General features: G+C 39.5%; 1 protein-coding gene across 2 annotated transcripts in view; it reads right to left on the reverse strand.

Moving 5' to 3' along the window:
- The window catches only part of RELN (reelin), a 500,016-nt gene that overhangs the window by 64,858 nt on the left and 421,379 nt on the right, over positions 1–13,779 (reverse strand). For both annotated transcript variants that reach the window (XM_006137543.4, XM_075926876.2), the window contains 4 exons: positions 13,177–13,406; positions 9,197–9,417; positions 8,279–8,426; positions 2,840–3,098 (listed from right to left, as the gene is read on the reverse strand). In XM_006137543.4, coding sequence (XP_006137605.3) covers positions 2,840–3,098; positions 8,279–8,426; positions 9,197–9,417; positions 13,177–13,406 — 858 coding nt within the window. The remainder of the gene's footprint in view (positions 1–2,839; positions 3,099–8,278; positions 8,427–9,196; positions 9,418–13,176; positions 13,407–13,779) is intronic.

The raw sequence follows: 13,779 nt of genomic DNA on the forward strand, positions 1-13,779 counted from the left end.
ATGCGGTGCCCAGAACTGGACACAATACTCCAATTGAGGTCTAACCAGCACAGAGTAGAGCGGAAGAATGACTTCTTGTGTCTTGCTCACAACACACCTGTTAATACATCCCAGAATCATATTTACTTTCTTTGCAACAGCACCACACTGCTGACTCATATTTAACTTGTGGTCCCTAGATCCCTTTCTGCCGTACTCCTTCCCAGACTGTCGCTTCCCGTTCTGTATGTGTGAAACTGATTGTTCCTTCCTAAGTGGAGCACTTTGCATTTGTCTTTATTAAGCTTCATCCTATTTACCTCAGACCATTTCTCCAATTTGTCCAGGTCATTTTGAATTATGACTCTATCCTCCAGATTAGTCGCAACCCCTCCCAGCTTGGTATCATCTGCAAACTTAATAAGTGTACTTTGTATACCAATATCTAAATCGTTGATGAAGATATTGAAGAGAACCCATCCCAAAACAGACCCCTGTGGAATCCCACTTGTTATGCCTTTCCAGTAGGATTGTGAACCATTAATAACTACTCTCTGAGTACAGTTATCCAGCCAGTTATGCACCCACCTTATAGTAGCCCCATCTAAGTTGTATTTACCTAGTTTATTGATATGAATATCATGCAAGACCGTCTCAAACTCCTTACTAAAGTCTAGGTATACCACATCTACCGCTTCTCCCTTATCCACAAGACTCGTTATCCTATTAAAGGAAGCTATCAGATTGATGTGTTCTTTACAAATCCATGCTGGCTGTTCCCTATCACCTTGCCACTTTCCAAGTGTTTACAGATGATTTCCTTAATTACTTGCTCCGTAAACTTCCCTAGCACAGAAGTTAAACTAACTGGTCTGTAGTTTGCTGGGTTGTTCTTATTTCCCTTTTTATAGATGGGCACTATATTTGCCCTTTTCCAGTCCTCTGGAATCTCTCCTGTCTCCCATGATTTTCCAAAGATTATAGCTAGAGGCTCAGATACCTCCTCTATCAGCTTCTTGAGTATTCTAGGATGCATTTCATCAGGCCCTGGTGACTTGCAGGCATCTAACTTTTCTAGGTGATTTTTAACTTGTTCTTTTTTATTTTACCTTCTAAAATTACCCTCTTTCCACTGGCATTAACTATGTTAGGCATTCCTACAGACTTCTCGGTAAAGACCGAAACAAAGAAGTCATTGAGCATCTCTGCCATTTCCAAGTTTCCTGTTACTGTTTCTTCCTCCTCACTGACCAGTGGGCCTACCCTCTCCTTGGTCTTCCTCTTGCTTCTAATGTATTTATAAAACGTCATCCTGTTTCCCTTTATTCCCATAGCTAGTTTGAGCTCATTTTGTGTCTTTGCCTTTCTAATCTTGCGCCTGCATTCCTGTGCTGTTTGCCTATATTCATCCTTTGTAATTTGTCCTACATTTCATTTTTTATATGACTCCTTTTTTATTTTTAGATCATTCAAGATCTCGTGGTTAAGCCATGGCGGTCTTTTGCCATATTTTCTATCTTTCCAACACATCAGAATAGCTTGCTTTTGGGCCATTAACAATGTCCCTTTGAAAAACTGTCAACTCTCCTCAATTGTTTTTCCTCTCAGTATCAGTTCCCATGGGACCTTACCTCTCAGCTCTCTGAGCTTACCAAAATCCGCCTTCCTGTAATCCATTGTCTCTGTTTTGCTGTTCTCCCTTCTACCTTTCCTTAGAATTGTGAACTCTATGATTTCATGATCACTTTCACCCAACCTGCCTTCCACTTTCAAATTCTCAACCAGTTCCTCCCTTTTTGTTAGGATCAAATCTAGAACAGCTTTCTCCCTGGTAGCTATTTCAACCTTCTGAAATAAAAAGTTGTCTCCAATGCAGTCCAAGAACTTATTGGATAGTCTGTGCCCTGCAGTGTTATTTTCCCAACATATATCTGGATAGTTGAAGTCCCTCATCACCACCAAATCTTGGGCTTTGGATGATTTTGTTAGTTGTTTAAAAAAAGCCTCATCCACTTCGTCCACCTGGGTAGGTGGCCTGTAGTAGACTCCTAGCATGACATCACCTTTGTTTTTAATTCCTTTTAGCCTAACCCAGAGACTCTCATCATTTCTGTCTCCTATGCCCACCTCCACCTCACTCCAAGTTTGTTCATTTTTAATGTATAAGGCAACACCTCCTCCCTTTTTCCCCGTCTGTCCTTCCTGAGCAAGCTGTACCCTTCTATACAAACATTCCAATCATGTGTATTATCCCACCAAGTTCCTGTGATGCCAACAATGTCATAATTGTACTTATTTATTAGAACTTCCAGTTCTTCCTGCTTATTTCCCATACTTCTTGCATTTCTATATAGGCATCTAAGACCCTGATTTGACCTCGCCTCCCAGTTTTGCCCTGACCCTCCTTTCTCTCTGCCATTGTAGCCCACGCTCCCTCCCATTTCTGACCCATCTCCCAGGTCTCCATGTTCTCCACTTACCTGTGGGCTTTGCTCACATGTCCCCGTCGAACCTAGTTTAAAGCCCTCCTCACTAGGTTAGCCATTCTGTGTCCAAATAGGGTCTTCCCCCTCCTCGAAAGGTGGACACCATCCCTGCTTAGCAGTCCTTCCTGGACTAGCACCTCATGGTCGAGGAAGCCAAAGCCCTCCTGGCGACACCATCCTCGCAGCCAGGCATTCACCTCCAGGATGCACCTGTCTCTGCCTGGGCCCCTCCCTTCAACAGGAGGTACCTTCGACACTGTCACACTGTTGACTCATACTTAGCTTGTGGTCCACTATGACCCCTAGAACACTTTCTGAAGTATTCCTTCCTAGACAATGTGAGGTAATACTATGAAGTACAAAAGATTGATTACCTGATCAATTACCCAGGGACTGTAAAAATGCCCATTCTCAGATGGTTGCCACCAACGGAGACGAGTGGAGCTCGAACGGGCCTTCAATGGAATTTCCAGAGCAATGTATCGGCCTATGTTGCTTGAATTACTGAAGAGGAATTCCTGGAGTAGGCTCCATGTGAGGCCCCCATTGAGTGAATACTGCAAAAGCACAGGCTGACTTCTGGGGTCTGGAACCCCCTTGCCACATCCCAGTCTCATGAAGAACTGCACAAATCTAACATGGATAACAATTATTAGAAAGCATTTCTTCACAGAAAAACCTGTATAATCATCTAAAGACTATAGGGGATTCAGAGCTTGTCCACGTCCATTTTGTATTTTGTTGTAGGGGATAATATTTAATAAATAGTCTAAATATACAGACAGTGTCTGTAGATATAAAAATATCTGCCAGAATCTCCAAATGGTCACATTCTTGTTTCTTTTCTAGCCCAGTGGATTCTTGGTAGAAAGAAGATTCCACTTTAGGAGAGATCTTGAGTCTGTTTTGCCACAGGCCATAGAAACTAAAGCAACCAGTAGTGGTGGTAATACATTTGGTTTGTGTGTGGAGAGATACTAGGTATAGACAGCTGAATAAAGCTATTCATGTATGCCTCAAGCATTTGTGTCCAAAATTGATATTTTTGCAAATATCAGCATATACGACTGAGTAAAATTTTAGCCTGTGAGCATAGAATTTAACAGTCAAAATAGCAACACACTGCCCTAGGGAGAAATCATGATTTTTTTATGACTTTGTTCTACGGCAAAAATAAATTCACTGAATCAGTAACCTCCTAGGGTGAGCTGAAATTTTTTGTTTGCAAAAAACAGCCTTGTTATTTTGACAAAAACAGAGAAAAAGGGTCAGAGGGGTAGCCCTGTTCGTCTGTAACTGAAAAAAAAACCTTAAAGAAACCAACAAATAGTTCTGCAGCACCTTAAAGACTAACAAAAAATGTAGATGGTATCATGAGCTTTCGTGGGCACAGCCCACTTCTTCACATGAATGGAGTAAGGAGTCCAGGGTACAAATAAATAGCAGAGAAAGAGATGGGATGGGAAGGGAAAGAGAAGTTAAAAACAGGAAAAAATATTGTCAGTTAGCGTGTCCGTGCTAAATGAGGCTAATAGACTGGTCTGTAAGTACCTGGTGCTTAGCTACTTATGTCATTAGGGTGTGGAATATAGCAGCCCATTCAGGTCAAGTCTTCGTTCAAACCTTGATTATAGGTGTCAGACTTGTAAATGAAACCAAGTTCTGCAACTTCTCTCTCCAGCTGGGTTTTTTTTAAATTGCTTTGTAATAATATAGTCACTTTTAGATCCATTAGTGAGTGATGGGCAAGTTAAAATGTTCTCCAAGGGTATGTCTACACTACCCCGCTAGTTCCAACTAGCGGGGTAATGTATGCATACCGCACTTGCTAATGAAGCCCGGGATTTGAATTTCCCGGGCTTCATTAGCATAAGCGGGGAGCCACCATTTTTAAATCCCCGCTGCTTCGAACCCCGTGTAGCGCGGCTACACGGGGCTCGAACTAGGTAGTTCGGACTAGGGTCCTATTCCGAACTACCGTTACTCCTCGTGAAACGAGGTGTACCGGTAGTTCGGAATAGGCACCCTAGTCCAAACTACCTAGTTCGAGCCCCGTGTAGCCGCGCTACACGGGGTTCGAAGCAGCGGGGATTTAAAAATGGCGGCTCCCCGCTTATGCTAATGAAGCCCGGGAAATTCAAATCCCGGGCTTCATTAGCAAGTGCGGTATGCATACATTACCCCGCTAGTTCGAACTAGTGGGGTAGTGTAGACATACCCCAACAGATTTCTGTGTGTTACTAGTTAGAATATCTGATTTGTGTCTATTAATCCTTTGTTGTAGAAACTGTCCAGTTTGGCCAATATACATGGCAGAGGGGCATTGCTGGCACTTTATGTTATTATTATATTATTATAATGTTATTATAATATTTATTTGTACCCTGAATCCCTTACTCCATTCATCTGAAGAAGTAGGTTGTGCCACCAAAAGCTCATGCTACCATCTACATTTTTTGTTAGTCTCTAGGGTTCTGCAGAACTATTTGTTGTTTTATAAGAGAAAAAGGGAAGTGAAAACAAACAAAAAATATTTAACTTTTGAGCTAATGAAAAGGGATGTTTTTGTCCATTTAATTAGAAATGAAAATTTAGTCTAAGGTCACACTACTTTAAATATCCTGGCTCCTTTGCCCCGAAACAAAACTCCAGTTGACCTTCATGGGTGCAGTATTTCACACACTTTCTAATGGCCTGTTCCAAAGAGACAGGAGATTTGTACAAAATAAGGGAATCCTCTTTGGCTGATGGCTAAAGAGTAGAAGTAGTATATTCTTGGAGAGCTGGAGAAAAATGGATATTATGATATTTATTTACCTACCTATCTACTTACCTAAGAGTTGTGAGTCTTAATTAATGTTTGTACAGTGCAATGGAAAATCTAAAATGCTACAACAGTATTAAGTACTATTACATTAGTATTGCATGCCTCATAATATACAACACAACACTGTGTAACAAGATTTGTCCTATATCAGAGATCTTGTTTTGTTTTATTCTGCAGGTGAATTTGATGGGAAGAAAAGTTTCTGAGGATAGTTATGGAGAAAGGAAAGTTTCTACAAAATAAAAAACAAATGAGTTGATTAATTCAAATGCTCATCCATGCTGCCAGTTCCATCGGTTACCATATATAATCCTTTCACTATAGATCATATCATGCTCTGTATTCCAAAGAAACATACTGTTAGTGCTTTTAAAAAGCACCGAAGACTATATATCTCAACATATCAACTATAATGCATTGTATTTACTGCTGACAGGTCTTTGTACTTTGACATTCTCATCTTTGATACTTAAAAAGTAATTAAAAGGGAAAAAAAAGCAAATGACCTTGTCTCTGTTGAAATCTCTCCTGAAAACAGCTTGTAATTCTTTTCTGTTTGTATTTTTAATATCTATTAAAACATCTTTCAAAATTATTATCATCATGGTAACAAGACATGCTTGTGATATTTTTACAGCAGAGTAAATTTTAACTTTCCTTTCTTCCATGCCACACAATAGCTTTGAAAATAAATATTTATTTCTGCCTGCAAACCACATTCTGGTATTAAGATGCAACACCAAGAGGTATCACAGTGAACAGTTGCAACAGCTATGTGTATTGTTGTAATACACAAAGAATGGTCAAGGACTGAATTAGTTATGATCCTATAATATTTTATATTCATTCATCCACATCATCATCCTCCATCTGCCACTGTTTTGATCAGTAGAATTTCAAGTTTTTTGGTAGCCACATAAAATGGGATATATGCATATTAACTTTTTTAGCGAATGGAATTTAGCTTCTGGAGATAGGGATACTTAGCTACATGGATCGTTGATTTGCTCTGCTATGGCAATTTCTAACTGCTGTATATTGTAGTCTATCACAGCCAGAATTACAGGTCTATTTTTCAGAGGACTCCCCATCAGAAAATAAATGGCTTTTTGCACAGTTATTGACCCCACTGCTCCTACATTTACCCTTGATAGCTCCTTTTATAAGACCTATTGAGGATTCCCAATCTCAGAGGGAAAAATTAATCTCTGATTTAAATAGACACAACACTTGAAAACTTCAGTGGAATTTGGTTCAGTTATATTAGGGATGGATTTGGTCAAGAGTTTAGCAGGAAGCCTATGAAGCTAACTTGGAAATTAATTAACAACAATAATTGTGGAATGCTAGAGAATAGGCATCCAAAAGGACTTTGCAGTCTATGGATGGTTTATTCACAGAAAGGAAAAAAGACAGATAGCTGTTTGCTGACTTTTCCATCTGCAGACACAGGAAATTATACGAGGTCCTGTTTTTTCTTTCTTTTTTATTAACATTTATCTTCAGTCCTTGAGAACATTGGGATTTTACATATAACACCTTGAGGTCAATGTATGCAAATGCAGCTAAAGCTTACCACAGAGAAGAGATAAATGACAATGCTTTGAACACAAGAGAGAAGGAAAACACATTGTGGTTAAGTCTAACGGGCATCACATAAGGACCCTTGTATCTTTTATAAATATAGGGTTAATTTTAGAACAAGGTAGATAATTAAATTACTGAAAAAGTACTGATGTCTTTGGCTGCCAAGCTGTAAAACCCCATTTGTCTTACTTGGAGGAACCTTGGAACATAAATACAAATGTGATGACATTTTAGTGATGGTTTGTCCACAGATAAGGGTTATTCTTTCTCTGAAAAATGTATAAATGAAGCATCAGTGTTGACTAAGAAGATGAGCAATGAAATAATCGTTTTAAGCCTTTATGTTAATGGGGACTACAAGCCAAAAAGAGATAAAGTGCATATTAAAATGTGCTTTATGTAATGCTAAATAAGTCTTGCATTAGGAAGTGTATGTTTACTAAGGGTCAGTGAACAAATCTGGGGAAAAATGCAACATTTCAGAGATTAATAGCATTAGGGATAATAGACTACATGAATGAATAAATAAAAAAATGACTGTTTGTTGATTTGCAAACAATTAGGAGACAGCTTCATTTTGCATTGGTTTAACTCCCCTCTCCCACTTGTTTAATATTTTAGACAAATACTGTTATCAAATATGTCTTCTGCTGGCCATAATGACAAGTCATAATCTCTAAAAATGTTTGTTTTTAAATAAATGTTCTTGGCATAGCGGTGAAAAACTTGATTGGAACCGGTCTGTGAATTATTGGAAATGAATGTGTGCAATAAAAAGAAATTAAGCTTCAGAAAATTAAGGAATTATGATAGTGAATACAAAACCTAGAATAGCAACAGATAGTCCACCTTCAGCAATTATTCTGATGCAACAAAACCATAAGAAAAAGGAGACTGTCTTGTACACAACCAATTTCACATGTTATGCATTTGAGAATTGTCCACATGAATAAACTACACCTGATGTAGTGTCAGATCGTGCAGTCCTTACTCTTAGAAAATGACCCCTGACTTAAATGGGATTTTCCATTGACTTAAAATAGGAGTTTTATCTGAATAAGGAGCATAAGATATGCCCTGACTAGAGATGTGGACGGTTAACCAGTAAACCTGTAGGGGCTGGAGCAGGTCCCCACCTGTTCCACCTGTTGTGGGCAGGGGGCTTCAGCCCATCCACAGTGGGTGTGGTGGCCGCTCCATCCCACTTGGGCTGGACTTAACCTCCTCCCATCCCCCTTTAATTGGTTAACCCATTAAACATAATGTTTAACTGGTTAACCTATTCAACGGGATTTTACATCCTTCACCCTGACATAGTTATACAAATCTGCCTTCATCACAGAAATATAATATAAAGAACAGTTTGTCTAGTTTTTCAGTGGAATTGTGAAAGTTTTACCTTGCTTGTGATAAATCCAAGTCTCTAGTCATCAGCATACGCAAGCCTTCTTCGTTAAAAAAGAGGTTATTTCCTCCAGACAGGATGCCGCATTTCCTAGATGGTTTTCCACCACTCACCAGCAAGAATCTATCAGACTCTAACTGACCTAAGTGCACAATAAATGTATTTTTAGGATTTACCCAGAATCAATCCTGCTACAATAGTATTGTTTCCCCCCCTAAAAAGCTATATAAATAATTATGTTCAGAGTGAACAAATATTTATACTAGACATTTTTGACTTCCAATATGTTTCCTGAAAAACTGCTATGGAACACAACCTACTAAACTATAAAAATATAACTGTGAAGCTTAAGGTTTCCATAGTCAAAGGAGATTCTGTTTTCCTATCCTTTTATTTAGATTCCATTAAAATATCCAGCTATATAAGAAAACAGCTTAGTGTCATGTATTAACATGCAGTCAGCAGCTAGATGTGTTTGAAATAAATAATTATAAGCATTATGGAAGGAATTTGACTCAAAGTCACTATTTCGTCCAAAATCAGTTACTTTCTGTTATGTTTCTTTACAGAGTAGCTCATTCTTTACTTTTTGTTATAGGGACTGAGGGATTTAAAAGAATATGACATGAAGGAGTAACGAGGAGTGACGGTAGTTCGAATTAGAAAGCCTAATTCGAATTACCTACTCCGTGCCGCGTATAGCCGCAGGCACGGAGTCCGAACTACCGGGGATTTAAAAATGGCGGCGCCCGGCAAGATGCAAATGAAGCCCGGGCTTCATTTGCAATTTCGATTGACTACATTAACCACCCTAGTTCGAACTAGGGTGGTAGTGTAGACATACCCTATGAAAGGGACCCTATGAAGGATGGTAGCTAAAATTACTATGAGTTCATATTAAAAAAGCAATACCTTCAAAATCATCCTTGAGAAAGTCTGAATTCTTGGTGCTTATTTTACAGGTTGGCCCAGAGTACCCCGGATCACAGATACACTTAGTTCCATTGATACAGCTGCCATGCCCATTGCACATCTCTTCACATTGTGGGCCGATATATACATTATCAATGGCCCAAGTCACTGGTTGGGATCCAGCAGAATAAAATCCCTGGTACCATCTGAATCTCACTGATCTGAAATAGGTACATAGTATATCCAGATCAAACAACATTTAGCCGCATATGAAACTACAATGTGCTTTTTGCTAGAACTAATATTCTTACTAAGTTTGTGTCAAAGTTAGCTCTACTACCTTGGAGCAAGTAATTAAGGAAATCATCTGTAAACACTTGGAAAGTGGCAAGGTGATAGGGAACAGCAAGCATGGATTTATAAAGAACACATCATGTCAAACCAATCTGATAGCTTCCTTTAATAGGATAACGAGTCTTGTGGATAAGGGAGAAGCGGTAGATGTGGTATACCTAGACTTTAGTAAGGAGTTTGAGACGGTCTTGCATGATATTCATATCAATAAACTAGGTAAATACAACTTAGATGGGGCTACTATAAGGTGGGTGCATAACTGGCTGGATAACTGTACTCAGACAGTAGTTACTAATGGTTCACAATCCTACTGGAAAGGCATAACAAGTGGGATTCCGCAGGGGTGTTTTGGGACGGGTTCTCTTCAATATCTTCATCAACGATTTAGATATTGGTATAGAAAGTAAACTTATTAAGTTTGCAGATGATACCAAGCTGGGAGGGGTTGCGACTAATCTGGAGGATAGAGTCATAATTCAAAATGACCTGGACAAATTGGAGAAATGGTCTGAGGTAAATAGGATGAAGCTTAATAAAGACAAATGCAAAGTGCTCCACTTAGGAAGGAACAATCAGTTTCACACATACAGAACGGGAAGCGACAGTCTGGGAAGGAGTACGGCAGAAAGGGATCTAGGAGTTATAGTGGACCACAAGTTAAATATGAGTCAGCAGTGTGGTGCTGTTGCAAAGAAAGTAAATATGATTCTGGGATGTATTAACAGGTGTGTTGTGAGCAAGACACGAGAAGTCATTCTTCCGCTCTACTCTGTGCTGGTTAGGCCTCAATTGGAGTATTGTGTCCAGTTCTGGGCACCGCATTTCAAGAAAGATGTGGAAAAATTGGAGAGGGTCCACAGAAGAGCAACGAGAATGATTAAAGGTCTAGAGAATATGACCTATGAGGGAAGGCTGAAGGAACTGGGTTTGTTTAGTTTAGAAAAGAGAAGATTGAGGGGGGACATGATAGTAGTTTTCACATATCTAAAAGGGTGTCATAAGGAGGAGGGAGAAAACTTGTTCATCTTGGCCTCTGAGGATAGAACAAAAGCAATGGGCTTAAACTGCAGCAAGGGAGGTTTAGGTTGGACATTAGGAAAAAGTTCCTAACTGTCAGGGTAGTCAAACACTGGAATAAATGGTCCAGGGAGGTTGTGGAATCTCCATCTGTGGAGATATTTAAGAGTAGGTTAGATAAATGTCTATCAGGGACGGTCTAGACAGTATTTGGTCCTGCCATAGGGGAAGGGAACTGGACTCGATGACCTCTCGAGGTCCCTTCCAGTCCTAGTATTCTATGATTCTATGAATATCCAATACATTTCACTGCTCATTTAACACAGATATATTTAGAGGAAAACAGAAAGGCTTGATCCACTAGTTTCATGACTTAAAAACAATTAGTTATGAATTTAAACCATCCCTCAGACTACCAATTTCTTAGGAGGTGAAGGGCTGGACTTGGGTGGTTTTCTTTTACCTTTAATTTATAGACTTAGGGCCAGATTCTACCTCACTCATGTTGCATGGTTTTGAGTGTCACAATTAGCCACACTGATTTCAATGATATTAGTTGTGGGATAAAGGTGGCACAATCTTGCCCTAAATTAGATGGAAAGAAGAAATTATATGACATGTCAACAGAGAGTCAACTTGGCTTTATACTACTTAATCCTAAAAAGAAAAACATCATGTTGCAAGATGTTAATTTAAATTGTAAACTCCTTGGGGGTGTGGACCTGTCATTTTAAATTTGTCTTCTAAGTGCTATGCACATCTGTGCTGCATATAAATAATAACAGATCAAGGGAAGGAGGGGGAACAAATTAAACAAGCAGAAAACTGTTCTTGAGAGAATAATATAAAATCTCTCCCTATTCCTTCCCTCAAAAATGAGAAAAGAGGGAAAACAGAAGATGCATAATAAGGAAGAAACATTAAACTGTGTTGTGAACTTTCTCTAATATGTACTCTTCTAGCTATTTCTAAATTCATCTGCTGAATCAGCTGTGTAAACAATAATACGTGTCTGGAGCACAGGTACTTTGCCTTTTATTTGCCCTTGAATAGCAATTTTAGGGAGTGATTCAGAGAATGGGAAATGGCTGCTTGATGGTGGAATTACTAACAACTGTTTCATAGGAAGTGAGCAAATAATCATTTCTCCAGTAGTCAGTAAAATGAATTGACTTTATTGTCTCTTCCTTTACTTTCTGAGACACAACTGCAGAGTGTCCAGGGTGTGTTCTAGACACATTTTTAAAATGAAAATTCCATCCACTGTGGAATACAATGTGACATATGTTGGAAACAGAGGGTGAAATTCTGGCCCCAATAAAGTCAAGGGGAGTTTTGCCATTCACTTCAGTGGGGCCAGAATTTCACCGAGGCTACGTCTACATTGCGTATTCTTGCACAAGAAAATACGCAAATGAAGCGTGTCGATGAATAGCGCCATGCCTCATTTGCATACCTAATGAGCCACCATTTTGCACAAGGAGTTTTTCACTGTACTCTGTATCTTCTGAGGAAATGTGTGAATTACAGCGGACCTCACCCTTTGCCCTAGAAATCCACAGAAGGAGCATTTAGAAAGCTCTGCACCTAAAAAGACCTAGGCCATTTAACACTGACTTCATTATGCAGGTTCCTTTTGTTTGTAGCAATGTTCCCAGTATAAATGAATCACAAATGGCTTAGTAAGCTTTAAAACGGAATCAGATAAGTAAGTGACTAAGAAAAGAATCAGCAGATATACTACAGAAACTGGGCGATAATTCCAGTCTTCATGCTTCAAGACATAAAATGATAATAGGCTGGGGCCAAAAGGACACTTCCTTCAAGAGTACAGTAATGTTCACTTAGTTACATTATTAAGCATTTACATATTTCTATGAAGTATCCAAGCATTATTCACTGTCCAAGACAAGATAAGAGGCTTATTTTTTGGACTATTTTGGCATGACTATTTTTATGAATTCTTACAAATTGATGTGTTTATTGATGAACATACTTGATGGTGGATGACTGAGGTTGCAAGTTCCCCACACTTGGCATGAGCTATGTGTATTGACAGTTTGTGCACAGGATACTGGATTGTCAAAGGGTTTCTTTAACTCTCTACTCTGGGGGAATTTTTGTTGTTGTCTGCATTGTTATTGACATACTTCATGGCAAGTATTTTGAAATAAATTACCAAAATAATTAAAATTGGAATGATTATATTGAGTTGTTTCGACTAAAAAAAATGAAGAATTTTAAAATACTGTTTACAGAATTTGTAATTTTTTCACACAGAATTCCCCCAGGAGCAACAGTAGGGACAGTAGGTTTCACAAAGGTGCTACTTCCCCAAATCCACACTGCACAAGTGGATAGAGAAGGGCAGGCGGCAGCAATAGTGGAAGCTTTGCTCCCTGTGCAATACGCCTACCATGTGATGCGAACCACCAGAGTGGCAGAAGTAATCTGTACCAGATGAAGAACTGGCACACTTAATGTTCCCCTTCTGGAAACAGGTGAGCTAGGGAAAGAATCGTGACTCAGGGTGAGACATAATGTCTCCATTTCCTATAAGATGCTTGCCGTGTCAGTAAAGCTAATTCACAGAACTAGAAGACACTTACCCACACAAGTGCAATTTTCCGAAGTGGATAACCTCTCTTCTCCAGCCCTGAGCTGTACCAGCATAGTAAGTGCTGCTTGGATGATGCTCAGTGGAGCAAAAGGAGCTGAGATAGCTGCTACTACTGTAGCACAGTGGAAGAAGCAGGTGCCAGGTTGCCCCTAGATCTCGTGAGAATTCAAGTTTCACTGGGTCTGCAGATGAACTATCAGTGGTGCATCCAATATTGATCTAGAAAAGAAAAAAAAATCAGAAAGATTGCACAGGACCAAAATGTGTCATTTAGCTGCTGACTTGCATGTGGTATGATGCAGAGCTTCATTGGCTAGGGGGGAGCTCAAGGAAGGATTGCATCTCAGGGAGACCTAATCCCTCTCTGAGCAGCCCGGTATCCTGGGGCACTTTGCAGGCTGTACAATGTTTTAAGATATTGTAGCTTTCTCCTTCTCTTGATACTCTGTATGCCTCTATGTGTGTGAGAGACAACTCCTCAGGGCAGTGACTGCCTCAGAAACTCCTCCAAGGATTGCAGTTGTGAGTGGCATAAAAAAGGTGAAAGTTTCTTGTGCAATCCCCTGCCATCCACCTATCAAAGGGCATGTCA

The sequence above is a fragment of the Pelodiscus sinensis genome, chromosome 1 (genome assembly GCF_052426305.1).
Source record: "Pelodiscus sinensis isolate ZL-2025 chromosome 1, ASM5242630v1, whole genome shotgun sequence".
NCBI classification, from domain to species: domain Eukaryota; kingdom Metazoa; phylum Chordata; order Testudines; family Trionychidae; genus Pelodiscus; species Pelodiscus sinensis.